This window comes from Nannobrachium achirus, assembly GCF_963921795.1.
Source record: "Nannobrachium achirus genome assembly, chromosome: 24".
In the NCBI taxonomy this organism is placed as follows: domain Eukaryota; kingdom Metazoa; phylum Chordata; class Actinopteri; order Myctophiformes; family Myctophidae; genus Nannobrachium; species Nannobrachium achirus.
In genome coordinates this window covers 7,216,895-7,243,818 of record NC_137831.1, presented here as the reverse complement: position 1 = coordinate 7,243,818, position 26,924 = coordinate 7,216,895, and the positions used below count along the sequence as shown (strand labels likewise).

General features: G+C 41.5%; 1 protein-coding gene across 1 annotated transcript in view; it reads left to right on the top strand.

Moving 5' to 3' along the window:
- Positions 1-26,924, top strand: part of LOC308279930 (protein NLRC3-like) — a gene marked incomplete at both ends in the record, with an annotated part of 51,858 nt that overhangs the window by 12,845 nt on the left and 12,089 nt on the right. The window contains 2 exons of the mRNA XM_080720151.1: positions 25,579-25,635; positions 26,692-26,924. The exon at positions 26,692-26,924 is cut by the window's right edge and continues 1,404 nt beyond it. Coding sequence (XP_080576277.1) covers positions 25,579-25,635; positions 26,692-26,924 — 290 coding nt within the window. The remainder of the gene's footprint in view (positions 1-25,578; positions 25,636-26,691) is intronic.

Below are 26,924 nucleotides of genomic sequence, written 5' to 3'. Positions count from 1 at the left end.
AAGCGTATGTCATGCAAGAGAGACAATCCAAACAAATGAAATGGTTAAAGTTGTCACATTGACATGTTGACAGAATGGTGTCAACTCATGCAGTGATTGACATGCATGTAGACAGTATACAGTATAAACCCTTTGTAAATCTAACTTTATCTATTAAAGATGAAATGGCATCAAACTGTACTTTCAGACTTAATTGTTTGTACATTTAAAAAGGTAAAAGCTTGTGGTGATATAATTTAGGTCAGGGATTTCCAAACTGTCTGTACACTATGACGAAAATGTCCTGTCGACTACCTTTTTTAAATGACAAAAACTAGATCAACGTAAAAAAAAAAAAAAAAAAATGCTAATAAACTACAAATATAAATATACTGACTATTTTGTCAACAAATAAAACTAGACTATAATGTTAGGGAAGGACAATTGGAGAAGAGATGCAGTAGAACTAAAAGACAAGTCATTTTATGCTTGGTTGTGCGCAGGTGTTAATCTCTGAAAATAGCCGATCAACAATCAACTTTTGTCGACTAAAATCGAAATGGTATTTAGTCAACTAAAACTAGACTAAAAGTAAAACCTTTCAGATGACTAAAATAGGATAAAACTAAATGGAATTAATTTTATTCAAAATACTATGAATACAATTTTATCAAAATGTACAGCCCAAATCAACAATGACAGTAGGAATAGGTTTAAAATCTGACAGGGAAACAGCACAGCGATGGGCCATCTAAAAGTTATCATACCTGAAAGAGTTGCATTTGTTTTTATTATTTGTTGTATTATTTCTAATATCTGCTGCTATGATAGCCTATACAGTACATATGTAATTGTGCACTAGCTAATGTGAGCACAGAAATGCTCACTTTATACCAGCCTACTGTATTACCATCACTGAATACCAGATCACTCGCCCTAATTCACACCCTCCTCAGGCGTCTATCTGGTGGAATGGTCTCTGCCCGGTATTCCTGATTAAGTAAAACTATGCCTCAACCTAAACATATTTCTAACCTTAACCTCAGTAAAACTATGCCTAAACAGTTAAACCTAACCTTATTCCTAAACATAACCTCAGTAAAACAATGCCTAGACAGTTAAACATAACCTTATTTCTAACCTTAACCTCAGTAAAACTATGCCTAAACAGTTAAACCTAACCCTATTCCTAATATTAACCTCAGTAAAACTATGCCTAAACAGTTAAACCTAACCTTATTCCTAACCATAACCTCAGTAAAACTATGCCTAAACAGTTAAACATAACCAGTAAAACTATGTCTAACCCTAAACATATTTCTAACCTTATCCTCAGTAAACAAATATAAGGAATACAAGAACGGCCCCACCGAGAGGTCGGCGTGAGGTTGTCGGAAAAATACATTTGGGTGAGTGTGAAAATGGCTGAGCGATTCGGTTACCCCCTTCTTTTTGAATGAGAGTGCTCAAAATGCCTATCACATATTACATGTTCATATTATTTGATTAACGATAAGGCCTTAAATGTGGCTACAGTTGGCCTTTCCAAGGTGAACAATAAAAAGTAACTCCTGCATACTGTATATACTGTATGTAAACTATTACATTTAATAAAACCTTTGGAAACTGCTGCATGTATATTTAAACATTTGCATTTAATTTGCACCAGGTCCATGACCTTCTTGGACTACAGTGCTAAACACAGGAAAACCACTGCTTAGGCCTAGTATACTTCTATTAATTTGATATTATTAATTTGACTAATAATCAACATAGGCCTGTGTGGTTGCCAAATAATGTATTCGTCTGTGTAATTTTGCATCATTCAAAATGTATGTTTTTATATATCATGTCAAGGTGTGTGATGTTTTCATTTTGTCAAGGCACTGTCACCAACAATGTTTTAATATTTCTTAAGGTGAGCTGTCGCCAATAATATTTTTGTATGTGGGTATGTAGTTGATTCAATTCAATTAAAATGTTATTCCAGACACTCAGGGGGTCCATATAGAGTGCTGTGCACACAAGTAATATAACAAAACACATAAAACAAATAAAAACCATAAAATCATAAATAGACTCTCCGGTGTTTACACAGCCTGGATGAGTACCAGAGACAGCTCTTCCCAGGATTAACTATAGTCAATAATACTGTTCCAGGACTCTTCCAGGCCAGACATGAATCCATACATAAAATGCCTTAACTCTCAAATACCTGGAACGCGCCCGAGTCGCGTTAGATTTTAACCACTTTAACCGTTATTTTATGCTTTAACTTTAGAAAAATAGCAGATATACAAGCTCACAGCGCTGCGAGCTTGTAGATCTGCTATTTTTGAAAAATCATGATATTTTTTTGCAAGTCTTTGAATATATCTATTTAAAAGCGAACATTTGTAACTCAAATATTTGCTTCTGGGTGGTCCCTGGGACAACATATTTTGAGATGGGGGTCCGTGGCTAAATATCTGTAATTATGGGGGTCCTTGACATGAAAAAGTTTGAGAACCACTGATTTAGAGGAAGGATTTAGAAGTCGGGTCAAAGATCGGGTCAAAGATATTCAAAGACTTGCACACATTTTCACGTTTTTTCAAAAATAGCAGATCTACAAGCTCGCAGCGCGGCACTCGGTGCCACGCTGTGAGCTTGTATATCTGCTATTTTTCAATGGTTAAGGCATAAAATAGTGGTTAAAGTGGTTAAAATCTAACGCGACTCGGGCGCATTCCAGGTATTCGAGAGTTAAGAGAGCCTCGCATGTGTGGATTCCACACGTTACAAACAGGTGACAGTCTGGCTCTATGCCATCTAGGGCAGGGATTTTCAAAGTGGGTGACGGGGCACCCTGGGGTGCCGCGACGGCAGTCCAGGCCAGGGGTGCCGTGAGATAATTGGATAATATTTGAAATGTATTTAAAAATATATTTAGAATCATTTTAAACTTGAAGTACAAAGTTATTTTCAGTCAGTTCTAACCAAAATGGCTATTATCTCACTTTCCTCTCAACATAATTGTTAAATATGCTATAAATATAAGGTGCTGGGAGTGAAAATTAGGAATATAATAATGTAGGGGTGCCTCGGATGAAAAAAATATTTATAACCAAAAAGATTTGGGAACCCCTGATCTATAGGGACAACACTTATTGGAATTTCTTGACAGAAAGCATCTCATAACATAGGGTGGTGTTTAAACATAAATCTAGTGTGGCTAATGTGACTGTCCTTGTGCCCAGTGTGTATTGCTCCCCCCTTATGTTTTCTCATGCTAATAAAGGTGTCTGATGATCACATTAGAGGGGCTGTGGATCAAGAGTTTCCATGGATTATGATTGTAGAGTGTTATTATCTCTTGAATTGAATTTCATTTAATTTAATGTCAACAGAATGAATGCTCTGTTCCTGCTCGAGTTTCTGTTTTTATATCGTTGACTTTTATAAGATTGACTTTTGCCCTGTGAGGTGAACCTGAGTTTTCAGTAAAGAGTTGTCAGTGTGCCAACTTCTTTTGTGTTAAGAGTGTTTCCTGCCTGCTGGCTGCTACATTCCATCCCTGGTTGTGAGCGTGACACTGATACTGTGATTGTATTGTGCAGGGGTGTCCGAAGTGCGGTCCAGGGGCCAAATGCGGCCCGATGACTAATTGTGTACGCCCCGCGGCTTCATTCCTAAATTGTACTATAAACGGGCCAGCAGCACCGTCAAGCAAGAATATTTTATACAGTAGTATAATTTGTCATGATTCCTTAATTGTTCCCTGTTGTATCTGTTGTCTGAAGGGGTCAAAGACAGGCTATTTCTTTGTATTTTTTTATCTTAGCAAAACAAAATATTGCAATTGCGATGCATATGTCTGTGACTTTGTTAAGGTGTGACCGAAAGTACATGGAGATATATCGGCCCTTGGATGTTTTAATATTTTCTAATGTGGCCCCTTTGAAAGAGTTTGGACACCCCTGGCATAGTGTATATGTTCCCCTTTTTCAACTGTTTTTATAATATTTTGACACTTGCTTTGGCAATCTAAACTTATGTTTTCTCATGCCAATAAAGCTGAATTTAATTTAATTGATTGTCAACAGGTCCTGATGTCCTGATTGGCTGCATTTCCCTCTAGTCACCTCCAGACCAACACGTGTGCTTTCTGCTCCTCAACCTGTATGCAGGTATGTGGTGATATGTTGCTGTCACACTGGCTTAAAGAGAGCTGTAAACATATAAAACATCAGGTAACACCACATCACAGTGTGTTGTGAGCTTGTAGATCAGCAATTCTCTTTTCTTTTTAGCCCAATATTAGGATGTCAGGGTTAAAGTGGTCAGCTATAACCTGGAGACTGGAAAGTTATCCACTGTATACTGGCAGCTAGGGGGCAGTCCTGAGACATTAAATGTGTCATCATGGTCCAAGTACAATATATAGTACAGTGTATGTTTGGGAATTCAATTCAATTTCAGTTCAAGGAGCTTTATTGGCACGAGAAAACATACGTTTACATTGCCAAAGCAATGGATTTCAATAATTGGCTATCAGTACAAACAGTGCTACCATCTTACAGTACAGGAGCAAAAGGGCCTCTTAGCTGTGAATGTGAGCGTATTATACTTCATATGAAGAGTTCATTTGCAAAAACAGATAAAAGCCATTTTGGAAAAAAATGAGATGACTATTGTAAATAGCGGTTAAGTTAGAGTTTTATTAGAATATAAAATCAATTTTGTTGTTAAAGGGATAAGAAACCCCGCCTCTAATTTGTTTTATGGGATTTCAGAACATGAAAAGATTTCTAAAATGTAGGCGTGGTTATCTGCCGTTGTGGGGGGAGGGGCGGAGTAATGCGTCTTGTAACAGAGAGAGACAGACCGAAGCTGTCAGCAGTGGGCACTTGTTGCTTTTCCATTTCGGAAACATTTTTTAAAACCAGCCATTGGAGGTGTAAAAAGTATAAAGATTCGGCAACTCCATGTTCTGTAACCAATTAAAATGTGCAGGTATTTTACAAACAAGCTCTCTGAGCTTTTATCCATGGACACACTTTCTCCAGCTCTGGACCACGGAACCAGTGAAGAATGGACACTAGGCTCGCTATTTGCTGTGTTGTGTGTGTGTGTGTGTGTGTGTGTGTGTGTGTGTGTGTGTGTGTGTGTGTGTGTGTGTGTGTGTGTGTGTGTGTGTGTGTGTGTGTGTGTGTGTGTGTGTGTGTGTGTGTGTGTGTGTGTGTGTCGTGACAGTGCGCGCGCGCACACAACGTCCACACACACGAAAACTAGCAGATCTACAAGCTCACAACGCGTCGCGGGGCGTCGCTTTCGCGACGCGTTGTGAGCTTGTATATTAGCTATGTAGCTATGTAGCCTAGCTAACAGCCGTAGCAGCAATAGCTTCTCATGTAAACACGTTGGTTTCGGCTCTACGGCTATTAGCTAGGCTACATACATAGCCGATATACAAGCTCACAAGGCGTCGCTTTCGCAACGCGTTGTGAGCTTGTAGATCTGCTATTTTCCGTGTGTGGACGTTGTGTGTGTGCGTGCACTGTTACGACACGCACGCAAACACACACACACACACACACACACACACAGGCTGCCGCTTCACTACACGGAAAATAACACAGGCACCACACAGTGTAACTGTCTGTTGACACAGAGCCTGCTCTTCTCTCTGGCTGAAACAAGCATACAGTGAAACCACGCCCCCCCTTGATACGACTCTGTAAAACAAACGTTAATGTTAATTAGATATGCCTACGTCACGTTACACCACAGAACAGTGATAGCTAATATTTAATGAGTGGCGCGAAATATTTCTTTTTGACCTAGAAACTGGAAGTACACAGAAATAGCTACAGAGACGGCAGAAAGCTCTGAATCCCCAAGTGACTCATTGATATAATATATATTTATAGAAAAGGTGATTTTGTGTTTCATGGACCTTTAAGGCAGATATATCCCATTCTAAACGCCCTCAAAGATCAGGTTTTGTAGCAAAAACAGACAAGTGACATAGCTCTTTGTTTGCAGAAACAGATAAATCCATTGGGCAGCGTGTTTAGACCATGTGATCCAAGATGGTGCCCCAATATGCACAAAACTTGTCTCAAACATTGTTCAGGGGTCTGCCCTGAGGATATTCAAACCAGGGGCCATGTGTGGCCCCCAGGGGCCTCTGGGTGCCACAGGCGCACTGTTGCCCCATTATGCACCAAACTTCTCTCAAAGACTGTTCCAGGGGTCTGCCATGAGGAAAGTCACACCAGGGGCCATGTTTGGCTCCCAGGGGCCATGTGTGGCCCCCAGGGGCCTCTGGGTGCCATAGGCGCACTGTTGCCCCATTATGCACACTGTTGCCCCATTATGCACCAAAAGTGTCTCAAACACTGTTCAGGGGTCTGCCATGAGGAAAGTCACACCAGGGGCCATGTGTGGCTCCCAGGGGCCATGTGTGGCCCCGAGGGGCCTCTGGGTGCCATAGGCACACTGTTGCCCCATTATGCACCAAACTTGTCTCAAACACTGTTCCAGGGGTCTGCCATGAAGATAGTCACACCAGGGGCCATGTGTGGCCCCCAGGGGCCTCTGGGTGCCATAGGCGCACTGTTGCCCCGTTATGCACACTGTTGCCCCATTATGCACCAAAAGTGTCTCAAACACTGTTCAGGGGTCTGCCATGAGGAAAGTCACACCAGGGGCCTTGTGTGGCTCCCAGGGGCCAAGTGTGGCCCCCAGGGGCCTCTGGGTGCCATAGGCACACTGTTGCCCCATTATGCACCAAACTTGTCTCAAACACTGTTCCAGGGGTCTGCCATGAAGATAGTCACGCCAGGGGCCATGTTTGGCTCCCAGGGGCCATGTGTGGCTACCAGGGGCCTCTGGGTGCCATAGACGCACTGTTGCCCCATTATGCACCAACATTTTCTCAAACAATGTTCAGGGGTCTACCATGTGGCCCCATGTGGCGTGTGGCTCCCAGTGGCCCCTGATATGGTACACTGGGGCCCCTGATGTGGCCTGTGAGTTGGACCCTGGTGTGACTATTGTCATGGTAGACCCATGGACAGTGTTTGTGCCATATTTGGTGCAGATCAAAGCAGCAGTGCGCTTTTGGCACCTGGGGACCCCAGGGGCCACTGATATGGCACACTGGGGCCCCTGGTTTAGCCCTTTGTGTGACTATTGTCATGGCAGACCCTTAAACAGTGTTCATGCTAGGTTTGATGCAGATTGGAGCAATGGTGTGCCTTTGTTACCCCGGGGCCCCCGGGGGCCCCTGATATGGTACACTGGGGCCCCTGGTTTAGCCCTTTGTGTGACTATTGTCATGGCAGACCCTTAAACAGTGTTCATGCTAAGTTTGATGCAGATTGGAGCAATGGTGTGCCTTTGGCACCCCGTGGCCCCTGGGGGCCCTTGATATGGTACACTGGGGCCCCTGATGTGGCCTGTGAAGTGGCCCCTGGTGTGACTATTGTCATGGTAGACCCCTGAACAGTGGTTGTGCCAAGTTTGGTGCAGATTGGAGCAATTGTGCACCTTTAGCACCCCAGGGGCCCCTGAGTTGTCCCCTATTGTGCCCCCTGGTGGCTATATGTGGCCCCTATAAAAGTACAGACTGCTTAAGTATGTTGTCAAAACTTTGTTTTTGCTCTCCTGTAAAATTCTGGAAATCCTTTTTGCGTCCTCGATATGGACACATTCAATGGTGAAACATCAATTGTGGAGTTATCTGTTTTTGATCAAAAACGACTGTTGGAGTTATCTGTTTTTGCCAAAAAACAAAGTTTAAATGAAAACAAAACCTATTTTCTAATAAAGTTACATTTTTTATGATACATCTATTTTGTTAAGTCATTTTTACTTTGTCAAATCCACCCAACTTCAGTTTGATTGATATTACTTTGAGTGCACAATAGAAAAACTGGATTTGTGAACATTTATAAAAACGGAGTTATCTGTTTTTGCAAATGAACTCTTCATATGGTTATTACAGTATGAAGACAGATGGCTTTTCAGAGCACAGTGTTACTTGAGGACAGGAGGAGAACAGGAAGTTCTACCAGCTAAACTAGTTTTTTGTTTGTCAACGTCTCATTTAAAGCATGCAGATGGAACAGACACTGATGTACGTGATGAGTGATTAAAGAAGGGCTTGGCAGGATTTAAAGGAATGCAGTGTCACAATAGTTTGATGCAAAGGTGCAGATTTGAGGAGGTCTGATGGTGAGGCTGTGGAGCAAGAGTTTCCATGGATTGATTGTTTATTGTTTATTATAATTTTGTTACAGCACAATTTCCTAACTCGCCTTTTTGTCAAATTGATATTTCTGTCTAGATTTATTCTCTTAACACTGCTGACTGACTGTTAACCCCTAAATGCACCCTGAGTGCCGTAGAATGGCTGCTCAGTGCACTGCTCCTAGTAGTTTAAATGCAGAGGATGAATTTCACAAAAGTGCAAACATACTGTTTGACAAAACACCCCAAGGAGTGAGGACTAAATTATTATTATTATTAATAATCAAGTTTTGACCCCTAATATCACTGTCCTTGTGCCCAGTGTGTTCCTGCCCTGGTTCTGCTCCCCCTCTCCTCTCTGTGTGGTCCTGATGGAGAGACTGGTTCCACCTTGGCACAGAGCTGTGGTGCGTCTGACTTAACCAGACTGTCAGAGTATTTAGGACGGGGCGGTCATAGCAGAGTGGTCAGTGAGCCTGCCTGGGCAGCCAGAGGCCCTGGTTTTTGCAGGTTCCATTCCAGACCAACAATGTGTCGCTACGAGTCCTTGAGCAAGACAACTCTTAACCCCTAAATGCACCCTGAGCGCCGTAGAATGGCTGCTCAGTGCACTGCTCCTTGTAGTTTAAATGCAGAGGATGAATTTCACGTATGTGCATACACAGTGACAAAAACACACCCCAGTGAGGACTAAATTAGCATTATTAATAACAATAATGTGCTGTGTGCTCAGTTGCTTCTTAGGTGTTCTTTTCATTTGCTGCTTGTGCTCTGTTCCTGCTCGAGTTTATGTTTTTAAATCAAAGGTTGATTTTTGCCCTGTGAGGTGAACTTGAGTTTTCAGTAAATAGTTGTCAGTGTGCCAACTTCTTTTGTATTAAGAGTGTTTCCTGCCTGCTGGCTCCTACATTCCATCCCCAGGTGTGAGTGACACTGATACTGTGATTGTATCGTGTAGATGTTCCCCTTTTCAACTGTTTTTATTATATTTTGACACTTGCTTTGACAATCTAAACTTATGTTTTCTCATGCCAATAAAGCTCTTTTGAATTTAATTTAATTTAATTGAATGTCAACGGGTCCTGATGTCCTGATTGGCTGCATTTCCCTCTAGTCACCTCCAGACCAACACGTGTGCTTTCTGCTCCTCAACCTGTATGCAGGGATGTGGTGATATGTTGCTGTCACACTGGCTTAAAGAGTGTGCTGTAAACATATAAAACACCAGGTAACACCACATCACAGTGGTGTGAGCTTGTAGATCAGCAATTCTATTTTCTTTTTAACCCAAAATTAGGATGTCAGGGTTAAAGTGGTCAGCTCTAACCTGGAGACTGGGAAGTTATCCACTGTATACTGGCAGCTAGGGGGCAGTCTTGAGACATTAAATGTGGCATCATGGTCCAAGTATATACAATATATAGTATGTTTGGTATTTCAATTCAATGTCAATTCAAGGAGCTTTATTGGCATGAGAAAACATACGTTGACATTGCCAAAGCAATTGGATTTCAATAACTGGCTATCAATACAGACAGTACCATCTTACATTACAGGAGCAAAAGGGCCTCTTAGCTGTGAATGGGAGCGTATTATACTTCATATGGTTATTACAGTATGGCTTTTCAGAGCACAGTGTTACTTGAGGACAGGAGGAGAACAGGAAGTTCTACCAGCTAAACTATTTTTTAGTTTGTCAACGTCTCATTTAAAGCATGCAGATGGAACAGACAATGATGTACGTGATGAGTGATTAACACATCGGGTGCCCCTGGATTGAGCCCCATTTATCCCCTCTCGCTGCCCAGGCCCACCACCATTCTATTGAATCCGGCCCTGCTGCGTCAATGCATGCGTCATGACGTCACTTGGTCACATGAGCGCAGACAGGATGATGTTGTGTAACTTTCTGTATGGACCAGTGTTGATCATAACTGTTCATTGCCGATCAAAATGTGTAAATTTTGCCGCACCCCGCCACAGTTTTTGCCATAAAACAAACATCAGAGATAAAGGGCATTAAAGATGGGGAAATGCATTGGAGTATACTGAGAAAAACGGCCGCGCGATGCTCTCAGCGTCGACTCGAAGCGACTAGCGGCTAATGGGCTACATCCAGGCACAGCCCCAACCTAACAGTGAGATTTAAAGTTAATACTGTAAATACAGTAAACACGTCTTGGGCCTCCAGCGACATCAAAGAGTTTGGCGCGTAGACACCTCGTGGGCATCCCATGAGTTAAAGAAGGGCTTGGCAGGATTTAAAGGAATGCAGTGTCACAATAGTTTGATGCAAAGGTGCAGATTTGAGGAGGAGGTCTGATGGTGAGGCTGTGGATCAAGAGTTTCCACGGATTATGATTGTTTATTGTTTATTATAATTTTGTTACAGCACAATTTCCTAACTCGCCTTTTTGTCAAATTGATTTTTCTGTCTAGCTTTATTCTCTTAACACTGCTGACTGACTGTTAACCCCTAAATGCACCCTGAGTGCCGTAGAATGGCTGCTCAGTGCACTGCTCCTAGTAGTTTAAATGCAGAGGATGAATTTCACATAAGTGCATACAGTGACAAAACACACCACAAGGAGTGAGAACTAAATTATTATTATTATTAATAATCAAGTTTTTACCCCTAATATGACTGTCCTTGTGCCCAGTGTGTTGCTGCCCTGGTTCTGCTCCCCCTCTCCTCTCTGTGTGGTCCTGATAGAGAGACTGGTTCCACCTGGGCACAGAGCTGTGGTGCGTCTGACTTAACCAGACTGTCAGAGTATTTAAGACGGGGCGGCCATAGCAGATTGGTCAGTGAGCCGTCCTGGGCAGCCAGAGGCCCTGGTTGTCGCAGGTTCCATTCCAGACCAACAATGTGGCACTGCATGTCCTTGAGCAAGACTCTTAACCCCTAAATGCACCTTGAGCGCTGTAGAATGGCAGAATGGATGAATTTCACATATGTGCAATTATGCATACATACACAGTGACAAAACACACCCCAGTGAGGAATAAATTATTATTATTAATAACAATAATGTGCTGTGTGCTCAGTTGCTTCTTAGGTGTTCTTTTCATTTGCTGCATGTGCTCTGTTCCTGCTCGAGTTTATGTTTTTAAATCAAAGGTTGACCTTTGCCCTGTGAGGTGAACCTGTGTTTTCAGTAAATAGTTGTCAGTGTGCCAACTTCTTTTGTATTAAGAGTGTTTCCTGCATGCTGGCTGCTACATTCCATCCCTGGGTGTGAGTGACACTGATACTGTGATTGTATAGTGTAGATGTTCCCCTTTTTCAACTGTTTTTATTATATTTTGACACTTGCTTTGGTGATCTAAACTTATGTTTTCTCATGCCAATAAAACTCCTTTGAATTTAATTTAATTGAATTGATTGTCAACAGGTCCTGATGTCCTGATTGGCTGCATTTCCCTCTAGTCACCTCCAGACCAACACGTGTGCTTTCTGCTCCTCAACCTGTATGCAGGTATGTGGTGATATGTTGCTGTCACACTGGCTTAAAAAGTGTGCTGTAAACATATAAAACATCAGGTAACACCACATCACAGCGTGTTGTGAGCTTGTAGATCAGCAATTCTCTTTTCTCTTTAGCCCAATATTAGGATGTCAGGGTTAAAGTGGTCAGCTATAACCTGGAGACTGGGAAGTTATCCACTGTATACTGGCAGCTAGGGGGCAGTCCTGAGACATTAAATGTTGCATCATGGTCCAAGTATATATAATATATAGTATGTTTGGGATTTCAATTCAATTTCAATTCAAGGAGCTTTAGTGGCAATAGAAAACATACGTTTACATTGCCAAAGCAATTGGATTTCAATAATTGGCTATCAGTACAGACAGTGCCACCATTTTACATTACATGCAAGAGCTGTGAATGCGTATTATACTTCATGTGGTTATTAAAGTATGAAGACAGCAGTTGGCTATTCAGAGCACAGTGTTACTTGAGGACAGGAGGAGTTCTACCAGCTGAACTAGTTTTTAGTTTGTCAACGTCTCATCAAGATGCTACTGTAGTCTATCTTGATGAGAAAGTATGCAGATGGAACAGATAATGATGTACGTGATGAGTGATTAAAGAAGGGCTTGGCAGGATTTAAAGGAATGCAGTGTCACAATAGTTTGATGCAAAGGTGCAGATTTGAGGAGGAGGTCTGATGGTGAGACTGTGGAGCAAGAGTTTACATGGATTATGACTGTAGAGTGGTATAATTTATTTATAGCACAATTGCCTCCCTCACTTTTTGGTCAAATTGACATGTTTGTCTATCTCTACTCTCTTAACACTGCTGACTGACTCTTAACCCCCCTAAATGTGCCCTGAGCGCCGTAGAATGGCTGCTCAGTGCACTGCTCCTAGTAGTTTAAATAAATGAGCAAGACTTTGTTCCTGCTTGAGTTTCTGTTTTTGAGAGTATATCTAAGGTTAACTTTTGCCCTGTGAGGTGTACTTGAGTTTTCAGTAAAGAGTTGTCAAATGGTGCATTTATATAGAGTCTTTATCCAAGGCACTTTACATAGATTGCACAACACATTCCACCATTCACACAACACATTCCCACACCGATGGTGGAGGAAACCAAGCAAGGTACCAACCTGCTCATTGGGAGCAATCAGGGGTTCAGCGTCTTTCTCAAGGACACTTAAACACTAACTCTGGGGGAGCCAGGGATCAAACTGGGAACCTTCCGTTTGCCAAGCAACCACTCTACTCCTGAGCCACTGTCGCCCCGGAGTCAGTGTTTTTCACCGCGCGGCAAAGCTGGAAACGGCAGCATATCGGCGCAGCAGGCGAGGCGTCAGACCCGTGCCTGCGCGCGTCTGGCGCCGCTGGTGTTGGTTAGTTCATTGAAAATAATGGGGGCGTATGTTTTGACGTGCCCCGTCTGTGCCGCCTCTGCGTCCACTGTGTCAGTGTGCCAACTTCTTTTGTGTGAAAAGATTTTTATGCATGCTGGCTCCTACATTCCATCCACGGGTGTGAGCGTGACACTGATACTGTGATTGTATCCAGTGTATATTATGTTCCCCATTTTCAAGTGTTTTTATTATATTTTGACACTTGCTTTGGCAATCTAAACTTAAGTTTTCTCATGCCAATAAAGCTCCTTTGAATTGAATGTAATTTAATTGAATTGATTGCCAACAGGTCCTGATGTCCTGATTGGCTGCATTTCCCTCTAGTCACCTCCAGACCAACACGTGTGCTTTCTGCTCCTCAACCTGTATGCAGGTATGTGGTGATATGTTGCTGTCACACTGGCTTAAAGAGTGTGCTGTAAACATATAAAACATCACAGTGTTGTGAGCTTGTAGATCAGCAATTCTCTTTTCTTTTTAGCCCAATATTAGGATGTCAGGGTTAAAGTGGTCAGCTATAACCTGGAGACTGGGAAGCTATCCACTGCATACTGGCAGCTAGGGGGCAGTCCTGAGACATCAGGTCACATTCCAATCCTTATAAGTCACATCTGCCATTAAATGTGGCATCATGGTCCAAGTATATACAATATATAGTATGTTTGGGATTTCAATTCAATTTCAATTCAAGGAGCTTTATTGGCATGAGAACACATACGTTGACATTGCCAAAGCAATTGGATTTCAATAATTGGCTATCAGTAGACAGTGCCACCATTTTACATTACATGCAAAAGTTGTGTGAATGGGAGCGTATTATACTTCATATGGTTATTACAGTATGAAGACAGATGGCTTTTCAGAGCACAGTGTTACTTGATGACAGGAGGAGTTCTACCAGCTAAACTAGTTTTTTCTTTGTCAACGTCTCATTTAAAGCATGCAGATGGAACAGACAATGATGTACGTGATGAGTGATTAAAGAAGGGCTTGGCAGGATTTAAAGGAATGCAGTGTCACAATAGTTTGATGCAAAGGTGCAGATTTGAGGAGGAGGTCTGATGGTGAGGCTGTGGATCAAGAGTTTCCATGGATTATGATTGTAGAGTGTTATTAATTTTATCAATTAGAATGTAATAATTTCTTTATAGCACAATTGCCTCACTCACTTTTTGGTCAAATTGACATGTTTGTCTATCTCTACTCTCCTAACACTGCTGACTGACTCTGAACCCCTAAATGCACTCTGAGCACCGTAGAATGGCTGCTCAGTGCACTACTCCTAGTAGTTTAAATGCAGAGGATGGATTTCACATACTGATGTGCATACATACACAGTGACAAAACACAACCCAAGGAGTGAGGACTAAATTATTATTATTAATAATAATCAAGTTTTTACCCCTAATATGACTCTGTCCTTGTGCCCAGTGTGTTGCTGCCCTGGTTCTGCTCCCCCTCTCCTCTGTATGGTCCTGATAGAGAGTATTTAAGACGGGCGGTCATAGCAGAGTGGTCAGTGAGCCGTCCTGGGCAGCCAGAGGCCCTGGTTGTTGCAGGTTCCATTCCAGACCAACATTGCGTTGATGTGTCATTGAGCAAGACTTTGTTCCTGCTTGAGTTTCTGTTTTTGAGAGTATATCTAAGGTTAACTTTTGCCCTGTGAGGTGTACCTGAGTTTTCAGTAAAGAGTTGTCAAATGGTAAATGGTGCATTTATATAGGGTCTTTATCCAAGGCACTTTACATAGATTGCACAATACATTCCACCATTCACACAACACATTCCCACACCGATGGTGGAGGAAAACAAGCAAGGTACCAACCTGCTCATTGGGAGCAGTTAGGGGTTCAGCGTCTTTCTCAAGGACACTTCAACACTCCGCACGGCAAAGCTGGAAACAGCAGCATATCGGCGCAGCAAGCAAGGCGTCAGACCCGTGCCTGCACGCGTCTGACGCCGCTGGTGTTGGTTAGTTCATTGAAAATAATGGGGGCGTATGTTTTGACGTGCCCCATCCGTGCCGCCTCTGCGTCCACTGTGTCAGTGTGCCAACTTCTTTTGTGTGAAAAGTTTTTTCTGCATGCTGGCTCCTACATTCCATCCACGGGTGTGAGAGTGACACTGATACTGTGATTGTAATGTATCCAGTGTATAATATTTTCCCCATTTTCAAGTGTTTTTATTATATTTTGAGACTTGCTTTGGCAATCTAAATTTATGTTTTTTTCATGCCAGTAAAGCTCATTTGAATTGAATTGAATTGATTGCCAACAGGTCCTGAGGTCCTGACTGGCTGCATTTCCCTCTAGTCACCTCCAGACCAACACGTGTGCTTTCTGCTCCTCAACCTGTATGCAGGTATGTGGTGATATGTTGCTGTCACACTGGCCTAAAGAGTGTGCTGTAAACATATAAAACATCAGGTAACACCACATCACAGTGTTGTGAGCTTGTAGATCAGCAATTCTCTTTTCTTTTTAGCCTAAAATTAGGATGTCAGGGTTAAAGTGGTCAGTTATATCCTGGAGACTGGGAAGTTATCCACTGTATACTGGCAGCTAGGGGGCAGTCCTGAGACATTAAATGTGGCATCATGGTCCAAGTATATACAATATATAGTATGTTTGGGATTTCAATTCCATTTCAATTCAAGGAGCTTTATTGGCATGAGAAAACATACGTTGACATTGCCAAAGCAATTGGATTTTCAATAACTGGCTATCAGTAGACAGTGCCACCATTTTACATTACATGCAAAGGTTGTGAATGTGAGCGTATTATACTTCATATGGTTATTACAGTATGAAGACAGATGGCTTTTCAGAGCACAGTGTTACTTGAGGACAGGAGGAGTTCTACCAGCTAAACTAGTTTTTAGTTTGTCTCATTTAAAGCATGCAAATGGAACAGACACTGATGTACGTGATGAGTGATTAAAGAAGGACTTGGCAGGATTTAAAGGAATGCAGTTTCACAATAGTTTGATGCAAAGGTGCAGATTTGAGGAGGAGGTCTGATGGTGAGGCTGTGGAGCAAGAGTTTCCATGATTGTAGAGTGGTATTATAATTTTGTTACAGCAAAATTGCCTCACTCACTTTTTGTGAGGACACGTTTTGACCCCTAATATGACTGTCCTTGTGCCCAGTGTGTTGCTGCCCTGGTTCTGCTCCCCCTCTCCTCTCTTTGTGGTCCTGATAGAGAGACTGGTTCCACCTGGGCACAGAGCTGTGGTGCGTCTGACTTAACCAGACTGTCAGAGTATTTAAGACGGGGAGCAAGACTCTTAACCCCTGAATGCACCCTGAGTGCCGTAGAATGGCTGTTCACAGCACTGTTCCTAGTAGTTTGAATGCAGACGATGAATTATTATTATTATTACTATTGTTATTGATGTGCTGTGTGCTCAGTTAGGTTGCTTCTTATAGGTCTTCTTTTCGTCTTGCTGCCATGTGCTCTGTTCCTCTCGAGTTTCTGTTTTTGAGAGTATAAATAAGGTTGACTCTTGCCCTGTGAGGTGAACCTGAGTTTTCAGTAAAGAGTTGTCAGTGTGCCAACTTCTTTTGTGTTAAGAGTGTTTCCTGCCTGCTGGCTGCTACATTCCACCCCCCGGTTGTGAGCGTGACACTGATACTGTGATTGTATAGTGCAGGGGTGTCCGAAGTGCGGTCCAGGGGCCAAATGCGGCCCGATGACTAATTGTATACGGCCCGCGGCTTCATTCCTAAATTGTACTATAAACGGGCCAGCAGCACTGTCAAACAAGAATATTTTATAGTATAATTTGTCAGGATTCCTTAATTGTTCCCTGTTGTCTCTGTTGTCTGAAGGGGTCAAAGAAAGGCTATTTCTTTGTATTTTTTTATCTTACCAAAACAAAATATTGCAATTGCGATGCATATGTCTGTGACTTTGTTATGGTGTGACCGAAAGTACATATCAGGAGATATATCGGCCCTTGGGTGTTTTAATATTTTCTAATGTGGCCCCTTTGAAAAGGTTTGTACACCCCTGTTATAGTGTATATGTTCCCCTTTTTCAAGTGTTTTTATTGCATTTTGACACTTGCTTTGGCAATCTAAACGTATGTTTTCTCATGCCAATAAAGCTGAATTGAATTGAATTGATTGTCAACAGGTCCTGATGTCCTGATTGGCTGCATTTCCCTCTAGTCACCTCCAGACCAACACGTGTGCTTTCTGCTCCTCAACCTGTATGCAGGTATGTGGTGATATGTTGCTGTCACACTGGCTTAAAGAGTGTGCTGTAAACATATAAAACATCAGGTAACACCACATCACAGTGTTGTGAGCTTGTAGATCAGCAATTCTCTTTTCGTTTTAGCCAAATATTAGGATGTCAGTGTTCAAGTGGTCAGCTATAACCTGGAGACTGGGAAGTTATCCACTGTATACTGGCAGCTAGGGGGCAGTCCTGAGACATTAAATGTGGCATCATGGTCCAAGTATATACAATATATAGTATGTTTGGGATTTCAAACTAATTTCAATTCAAGGAGCTTTATTGGCATGAGAAAACATACGTTGACATTGCCAAAGCAATTGGATTTCAATAATTGGCTATCAGTACAGACAGTGCCACCATTTTACATTACATGCAAAAGTTGTGAATGGGAGCGTATTATACTTAATATGGTTAGTACAGTATGAAGATACATGGCTTTTCAGAGCACAGTGTTACTTGAGGACAGGAGGAGATCTACCAGCTAAACTAGTTTTTAGTTTGTCTCATTTAAAGTATGCAGATGGAACAGACAATGATGTACGTGATGAGTGATTAAAGAAGGGCTTGGCAGGATTTAAAGGAATGCAGTGTCACAATAGTTTGATGCAAAGGTGCAGATTTGAGGAGGAGGTCTGATGGTGAGGCTGTGGAGCAAGAGTTTCCATGATTGTAGAGTGGTATTATAATTTTGTTACAGCAAAATTGCCTCACTCACTTTTTGTGAGGACTAAATTATTATTATTATTAATAATCAAGTTTTGACCCCTAATATGACTGTCCTTGTGCCCAGTGTGTTCCTGCCCTGGTTCTGCTCCCCCTCTCCTCTCTGTGTGGTCCTGATGGAGAGACTGGTTCCACCTGGGCACAGAGCTGTGGTGCGTCTGACTTAACCAGACTGTCAGAGTATTTAAGACGGGGCGGCCATAGCAGAGTGGTCAGTGAGCCATCCTGGGCAGCCAGAGGCCCTGGTTGTTGCAGGTTCCATTCCAGACCAACAATGTGTCACTGCGAGTCCCTGAGCAAGACGACTCTTAACCCCTAAATGCACCCTGAGCGCTGTAGAATGGCAGAATGGATGAATTTCTCATATGTGCAATTATGCATACATACACAGTGGCAAAAACACCCCCCAGTGAGGACTAAATTAGTATTATTAATAACAATAATGTGCTGTGTGCTCAGTTGCTTCTCAGGTGTTCTTTTCATTTGCTGCATGTGCTCTGTTCCTGCTTGAGTTTGTTTTTAAATCAAAGGTTGACTTTTGCCCTGTGAGGTGAACCTGAGTTTTCAGTAAATAGTTGTCAGTGTGCCAACTTCTTTTCTATTAAGAGTGTTTCCTGCATGCTGGCTGCTACATTCCATCCCCAGGTGTGAGTGACACTGATACTGTGATTGTATAATGTAGATGTTCCCCTTTTCAACTGTTTTTATTATATTTTGACACTTGCTTTGGCAATCTAAACGTATGTTTTCTCATACCAATAAAGCTCCTTTGAATTAAATTGAATTTAATGTAATTGATTGTCAACAGGTCCTGATGTCCTGATTGGCTGCATTTCCCTCTAGTCACCTCCAGACCAACACGTGTGCTTTCTGCTCCTCAACCTGTATGCAGGTATGTGGTGATATGTTGCTGTCACACTGGCTTAAAGAGTGTGCTGTAAACATATAAAACATCAGGTAACACCACATCACAGTGTTGTGAGCTTGTAGATCAGCAATTCTCTTTTTATCCCAATATTAGGATGTCAGGGTTAAAGTGGTCAGCTATAACCTGGAGACTGGGAAGTTATCCACTGTATACTGGCAGCTAGGGGGCAGTCTTGAGACATTAAATGTGGCATAATGGTCCAATTATATACAATATATAGTATGTTTGGGATTTCTATTCAATTTCAATTCAAGGAGCTTTATTGGCATGAGAAAACATACGTTGACATTTCCAAAGCAATTGGATTTCAATAATTGGCTATCAGTACAGACAGTGACACCATTTTACATTACATGCAAGAGCTGTGAATGGGAGCGTATTATACTTCATATGGTTATTACAGTATGAAGACAGGTGGCTTTTCAGAGCACAGTGTTACTTGAGGACAGGAGGAGAACAGGAAGTTCTACCAGCTAAACTAGTTTTTAGTTTGTCAACGTCTCATTTAAAGCATGCAGATGGAACAGACAATGATGTACGTGATGAGTGATTAAAGAAGGGCTTGGCAGGATTTAAAGGAATGCAGTGTCACAATAGTTTGATGCAAAGGTGCAGATTTGAGGAGGAGGTCTGATGGTGAGGCTGTGGAGCAAGAGTTTCCATGGATTATGATTGTAGAGTGTTATTAATTTTATTAATTAGTAATGTAATAATTTCTTTATAGTACAATTGCCTCCCTCACTTTTTGGTCAAATTGACATGTTTGTCTAGCTCTACTCTCCTAACACTGCTGACTGACTCTTAACCCCCCTAAATTTGCCCTGAGCGCCGTAGAATGGCTGCTCAGTGCACTGCTCCTAGTAGTTTAAATGCAGAGGATGAATTTCACATAAGTGCACAAAACACACCACAAGGAGTGAGGACAAAATTATTATTATTATTAATAATCAAGTTTTGACCCCTAATATGACTGTCCTTGTGCCCAGTGTGTTCCTGCCCTGGTTCTGCTCCCCCTCTCCTCTCTGTGAGGTCCTGATAGAGAGACTGGTTCCACCTGGGCACAGAGCTGTGGTGCGTCTGACTTAACCAGACTGTCAGAGTATTTAAGACGGGGAGCAAGACTCTGAACCCCTGAATGCACCCTGAGCACCGTAGAATGGCTGTTCACAGCACTGCTCCTAGTAGTTTGAATGCAGAGGATGAATTTCACTTACTGTATGTGCATACATACACAGTGACAAAACACACCCCAGTGAGGACTAAATTATTATTATTAATAACAATAATGTGCTGTGTGCTCACAGTTAAGTTGCTTCTTAGGTCTTCTTTTCGTCTTGCTGCCATGTGCTATGTTCCTCTCGAGTTTCTGTTTTTGAGAGTATAAATAAGGTTGACCTTCGCCCTGTGAGGTGAACCTGAGTTTTCAGTAAAGAGTTGTCAGTGTGCCAACTTCTTTTGTGTTAAGAGTGTTTCCTGCATGCTGGCTGCTACATTCCATCCCTGGTTGTGAGCGTTACACTGATACTGTGATTGTATTGTGCAGGGGTGTCCGAAGTGCGGTCCAGGGGCCAAATGCGGCCCGATGACTAATTGTATACGGCCCGCGGCTTCATTCCTAAATTGTACTATAAACGGTCCGGCAGCACCGTCAAACAAGAATATTTTATAGTATAATTTGTCAGGATTCCTTAATTGTTCCCTGTTGTATCTGTTGTCTGAAGGGGTCAAAGAAAGGCTATTTCTTTGTATTTTTTATCTTACCAAAAGAAAATATTGCAATTGTGATGCATATGTCTGTGACCTTGTTATGGTCTGACTAGGGTTGCCACCCGTTCCGTATAATACGGAATCGTTCCGTATTGGACAATTAAAAGATGCGTTCCGTATTGAACCAATACGGAACGCGGTTTGTTCCGTATTTAACCAAATGCCCCATAAAGGTCTGTCACACAAACCTCAACACAGAATTTAACAATAATGAATGAAATAAAACATAGGAAAAGACAGCAAAAGGAGGGAGAGGCACGAAGGACCGCCTGTGAGGCGGCTCCCCGGGCGGCTCGCAGTCGCTGCGGCTGTGGTGCGCTCTACGCTCTGCCTATAGTGGGGTTCCGTGTACATGTAATTTTTGGTTTTCATTTTAAATTTGTGTTAAAGTTTATTTTTCACTTCCAATTTGTAGATTATGATCTATAGAACAATTTTGGTTCGAGTGTCAAGACAGTAGATTGTAGACAGTAGACACTTTATAAAATAGGCTATGCTCAGGTTTAGGCTAGTGAAGCCTATTCAGCCTAAAGTAAAAATGTTCAATGTTCATAAAATAGGCTATGCTCAGGTTTAGGCTAGTGAAGCCTATTCAGCCTAAAGTAAAAATGTTCAATGTTCATTGCTAATAAAGCACTTTAAACTAGGCTCTGCTCAGGTTCAGGCTAGTGAAGCCTATTCAGCCTAAAGTAAAAAATGTTTAATCTTCGTTGCTAATAAAGCACTTTAAACTTTAAGTATATGACTTAATGGTTTCTTGACTACCTTCTCTTTACTGACCACCAAGTGACTAGAGATGTTACCGATCAATCGGCAATGGATCGGATCGGGCCGATCAAAGCGTGATCGGCGATAATCGGTGGTTTAGATCAAAAGGTAAATTCACCGATCCGATCCGATCGGTGCATCCGATCAACCAGCCATTCAGTATGCCCACTTGAGGCCATTTTGGGGTATTGATTTCCACAGTGCTGAAGGAATAATTAGTTACTGCTATGATAATAAATACATAGTAATGCTGGTAAATAACTATAAGGCAAATATATAAATGAATTCATGAGTGAGTGAATGAATGAATTAAAGTTAAAACATTAACATTTAGAAAATATAAATAATAACTTGATCGGATCAGTGATTGATCGGTATCGGGTGATCAAACTTTTGTGATCGGTGCTCGGTGATCGGTTCCAAAAAACCTGATCGGACCATCCCTACAAGTGACCCAATACAAGAGCCAGGTTCAAATCATTCATACATTGCTTTATTTCATACAAAATTAACTTATTCATATTTTAGAAACAATTGGCCACTTCAAACTGCAAAACAATATAGGTTATACCATGTTGAGTGTTATAGTTATAACTATTCTATGCTGCATTTCATGGGTTTGGGACTGCATTTTTTCGCCGGCCGGCGGCTGTGCCACACGCATGGAACGCACGCACCGCATGCCCGGAAGAGGTGTTCCTTATTTCAATTTCTGAAAGGTGGCAACCCTAGGTCTGACTGAAAGTACATATCAGGAGATATAGTCGGCCCTGTTTTAATATTTTCTAATGTGGCCCCTTTGAAAAAGTTTGGACACCCCATAGTGTATGTATATATTCCCCTCTTTCAACTGGTTTTATTATATTTTGACACTTGCTTTGGCAATCTAAACGTATGTTTTCTCATGCCAATAAAGCTCCTTTGAATTGAAATGAATTGAATTGAGTTGAATTGATTTTCAAAAGGTCCTGATGTCCTGACTGGCTGCATATACCTCTCGTCAACTCCAGACCAACAGCTGTCACGTGTGTCATGTGTGCTTTCTGCTCCTCAATCTGTGTGCAGGTATGTGGCGTCTCACACCTACGCTATGTTGCTGTCACACTGGCTTAAAGAGTGCTCTCTAGACATATAAAATATCAGGTAACACCACATCACAGTGTGTTGTGAGCTTGTAGATCAGCAATTCTCTTTTCTTTTTAGCCCAATATTAGGATGTCAGGGTTAAAGTGGTCAGCTATAACCTGGAGACTGGGAAGTTATCCACTGTATACTGGCAGCTAGGGGAGAGTCCTGAGACATTAAATGTGGCATCATGGTCCAAGTATATACAATATATAGTATGTTTGGGATTTCAATTCAATTTCAATTCAAGGAGCTTTATTGGCATGAGAAAACATACGTTTACATTGCCAAAGGGATTGGATTTCAATAACTGGCTATCAATACAGTGCTACCATCTTACATTGCAGGAGCAAAAGGGCCTCTTAGCTGTGAATGGGAGCGTATTATACTTCATATGGTTATTACAGTATGAAGACAGGTGGCTTTTCAGAGCACAGTGTTACTTGAGGACAGGAGGAGAACAGGAAGTTCTACCAGCTAAACTAGTTTTCTCTTTGTCAACGTCTCATTTAAAGCATGCAGATGGAACAGACAGTGATGTACGTGATGAGTGATTAAAGAAGGGCTTGGCAGGATTTAAAGGAATGCAGTGTCACAATAGTTTGATGCAAAGGTGCAGATTTGAGGAGGAGGTCTGATGGTGAGGCTGTGGACCAAGGGTTTGTTTGTGGAGTGTTATTATAATGTTTTTATAGCGTAATTGCCTCACTCACTTTTTGGTAAAATTTACATTTTTGCCTAGCTCAGCTCGAACACTGCTGACTGACTCTTAACCCCTAAATGCACCCTGAGCGCCGTAGAATGGCTGCTCAGTACACTGCTCCTAGTAGTTTAAATGCAGAGGATGAATTTCACATGTGTGCATACATACACAGTGACAAAACACACCCCAAGGAGTGAGAACTAAATGATTATTATTATTAATATGCCATATTAATGTGCCTTATTCCCTACATCCTAAGCCAATGCTTATTACATTCCAAAATGACTTGGGCAAACATGCTTTAAGTCAACGATTTTTTACTTCGGCAGAAATTGATTGTTTAAGCATTCTCAAGGCTGTCAGGATGAATCAGTAATGTTCCGTAGGAGAGTAGAGTTGGGCACATACTGTATTAATAAAGGCAGATAAACACAGATCTAAATTAGACTTGCAAAAAAAACAGGCGATACCCTTACACAAAGGCCCTGGCAGCTCGTACAGTTTGTTTGCTCCCTTGACATTTATTGTAAATAAAGAAAAAGAGACAGATATGAATAAATAATACAGTCATCACATCTCTGTACAATACTGATGACGGTGAAGAAACATGATCCTATTTTTCTCCTCTGCAGAAGAGGGTCACATTTGACTTGATCTGGATGTGAATTCAGGTAAAGATGCTAAAAGGGAAAATTACAATTGTTTTAATGAGAAGTTGATGGGACTTTACAATTTGTATACTTTGTTACTGCAGGAAATAATTCTATACGATAATGGCGATAGTTTAAAACATATTTGATGCTGATACAATACTGATCATTAATGTTTGATGAATAAACATTTTCACAGAAACATTTTGTTCCTTGACTTGTGGTCTAAATGTGCTTTCGGTAACACTGATCCATTGTTTTATTTTCAGTGTTGGAAGATAGAATCAGCAGCAGGTAATTATTCTAGAGCGATACTAAACCTCATTCCATTGGTGAGTCATGCATGAGGTATCAGAGCTGTCTGACATGCAGTGTGAAAGAATTTACCAGACCAACATTTCCTTCATTAAGTGATCAAAACACCCTCACCTCCCCAGGACTGAAAAACACACCATTTCACACACGCACGCACACACACACACACACACACACACACACACACACACACACACACACACACACGCACACACACACACACACACACACACACACACACACACACACACACACACACACACACACACACACACACACACACACATACCCCTTTAACCACATTCCATGTCTCAACTGTGCTTTAAAACAAGTACAGATTGTGGCCACGATGGTGAATGAGTTGTGTGGATGTTTTACATACAGCACATCTAGGCGCAGCTGCTTGTCATTCATGGATTAAAATGTTTATATCCAGTATGCCAAAATCATATTTGAGGAGACTACTGTATTTGTGTCTCCATAGGGAACCACTAATGGCCATCAAATTATTTGCTTAGGAATGCAACAAAAACAAACAAATGAATATAGGCTATATCTGTGAATTCAAGTCTCTGTGGGAGTAATCGATGGGAAAAAGTCATTTCGGGGGTGAACTATCCCTTTAAGAGAACACCATTTGAACAAACACCATTGGTGAAATTGCACCATCTATTGGACTCATTGTAAAATTACAACACCTGATCTCTGGCCTGTTGCTATTATGCACCCTCAGGCTTGACTTGAAGTTCCTGGAAGGTGGTGAATAAAATGGAGCAGCAGCAGCCCTCTGAAATGTCATCTGATTGTTGTCCAGGTAACACTCAAGTAAATTCCAGACTTTTACCTGCCACAGTATTTAATACGTTCATTGATGATTTTACTACTAAAAACATCGAGTACTTTTTTCCACCACTGCATTTGCATTAGTTATGCAAAACTAATTATGTTATTTATATTCTCTGATTTATACATTTTTTCACCGAGGGTTGAATTAATGCTAATGATTTTATTGTGCAGGTTCTACTGTGACCAACTCAAATCAAGCAGAGAGTGGGAGTACAGTAATGGCTCCTGTCTTCTCTGGGAGTGTTCACGTTGGTGGTTCGATTAACTTCATTGTCGGTGGCAGTGCCACAGGCGGAGGTACCTACAATCTTCATTAGAATATAAATACCATATAATGACAAAGAGTCCCATTACATGTATGTTACCTCTACTCCTCTCACAGAGACTGCTCTTACTGCTCTTCTCTTTATGCAGGACCTGCTAACACCCAAGCTGCGGTCCCACCTGCTGAACCGTATTGTGCAGCCGATGGTAAATGAAAGAACTAGGAAAGAACATGGGCAGTTTTACTAACTGTTTTACTAATGATAATTTATATTTAACACAAATCTATTATGAATTGATTGACTGGTTTAACTTCAGCAATCTAGAGCAGTGGTTCTCAAAATGTTTGGCTCTGCATGGACATCCATGTAAATAATGTTTTAATCCACGGCACCCCTTACATTGTTACCTTACAGTACCTTACATTTATGTCAATATGTAAACCTTTCCCCCTAAGATACACCAAGTCACTATGAAAACTTGAGAGGATATTTGTTTCCATTATAAGACAGATCGAAAATAACTTTTATACTTGGCGTTTAACCACTTAAACCCTAGCATGCCTATTCTGGGGGGAACATTCACCAAAAATAGCCGATCTACAAGCTCGTAGATCTACTATTTTAGGTGAAGAGACTTACTGTACTGTAGTCTGAAAAGGATTGCACCAATTACAGTGCCAAGTATAAGTGGTTAAACTGAAGTGATATTGATTAGCAATAGGAGAGGCCTGGGCTTGTAAGTAAAACAAGCGCTCCCTTAACTTGTTCTGCTATGTACCAAATAACCCACCTATGACAAAACGTCCCACCAACTGTGATGTTTGATATTTTATGTAAAGATAATTAGCCATTTCTTGTCAGTGTGTTTGTTCAGTACAACATTTACTTGGGGGGAAATTGTGTGAGCCAATAGAGAGACACACAATGCACGGTGCACATAGAGTATAAGGATTTTATCACAGGAATAAGCCAATCAGAATCAAGGATCGGTTTTAGAACTGTTGTTTAAATATGGTCTATAATTAATCTGATCTCAAACGCAAAATAATTCTGTGCACTGATATTAGTCTGGCCATGCCAGGCTACTCTAATTTAGGACCACATTTTACCATAACATGCACTTACTGATATTGTCTGTTTATTTTTTTTTATTTTTTTTTGTCATTTAGAAACTCAAAAACTCAAGACTAAACTTAAGGAGAAGTTGTGTTTGGAAGAGTGGACAAAAATCGGTCATACTCCAAACATACCTCTTAATCAGATCTTCACAGAGGTCTACATCACAAAGGAAGAGAGCGGAGAGGTCAGTGAGGTCAGTCAGATTGAAACTGCATTTAGGAAACCATTCAGACCAGAAGAACCAATCAAATATGAAAACATCTTTAAGCCTTTATCTGGAGAAGATCAGAAGAAGAAAATCAGAACAGTGATGACGAAGGGAGTGGCTGGCACTGGTAAAACAGTCTCAACTCAGAAGTTCACTCAAGACTGGGC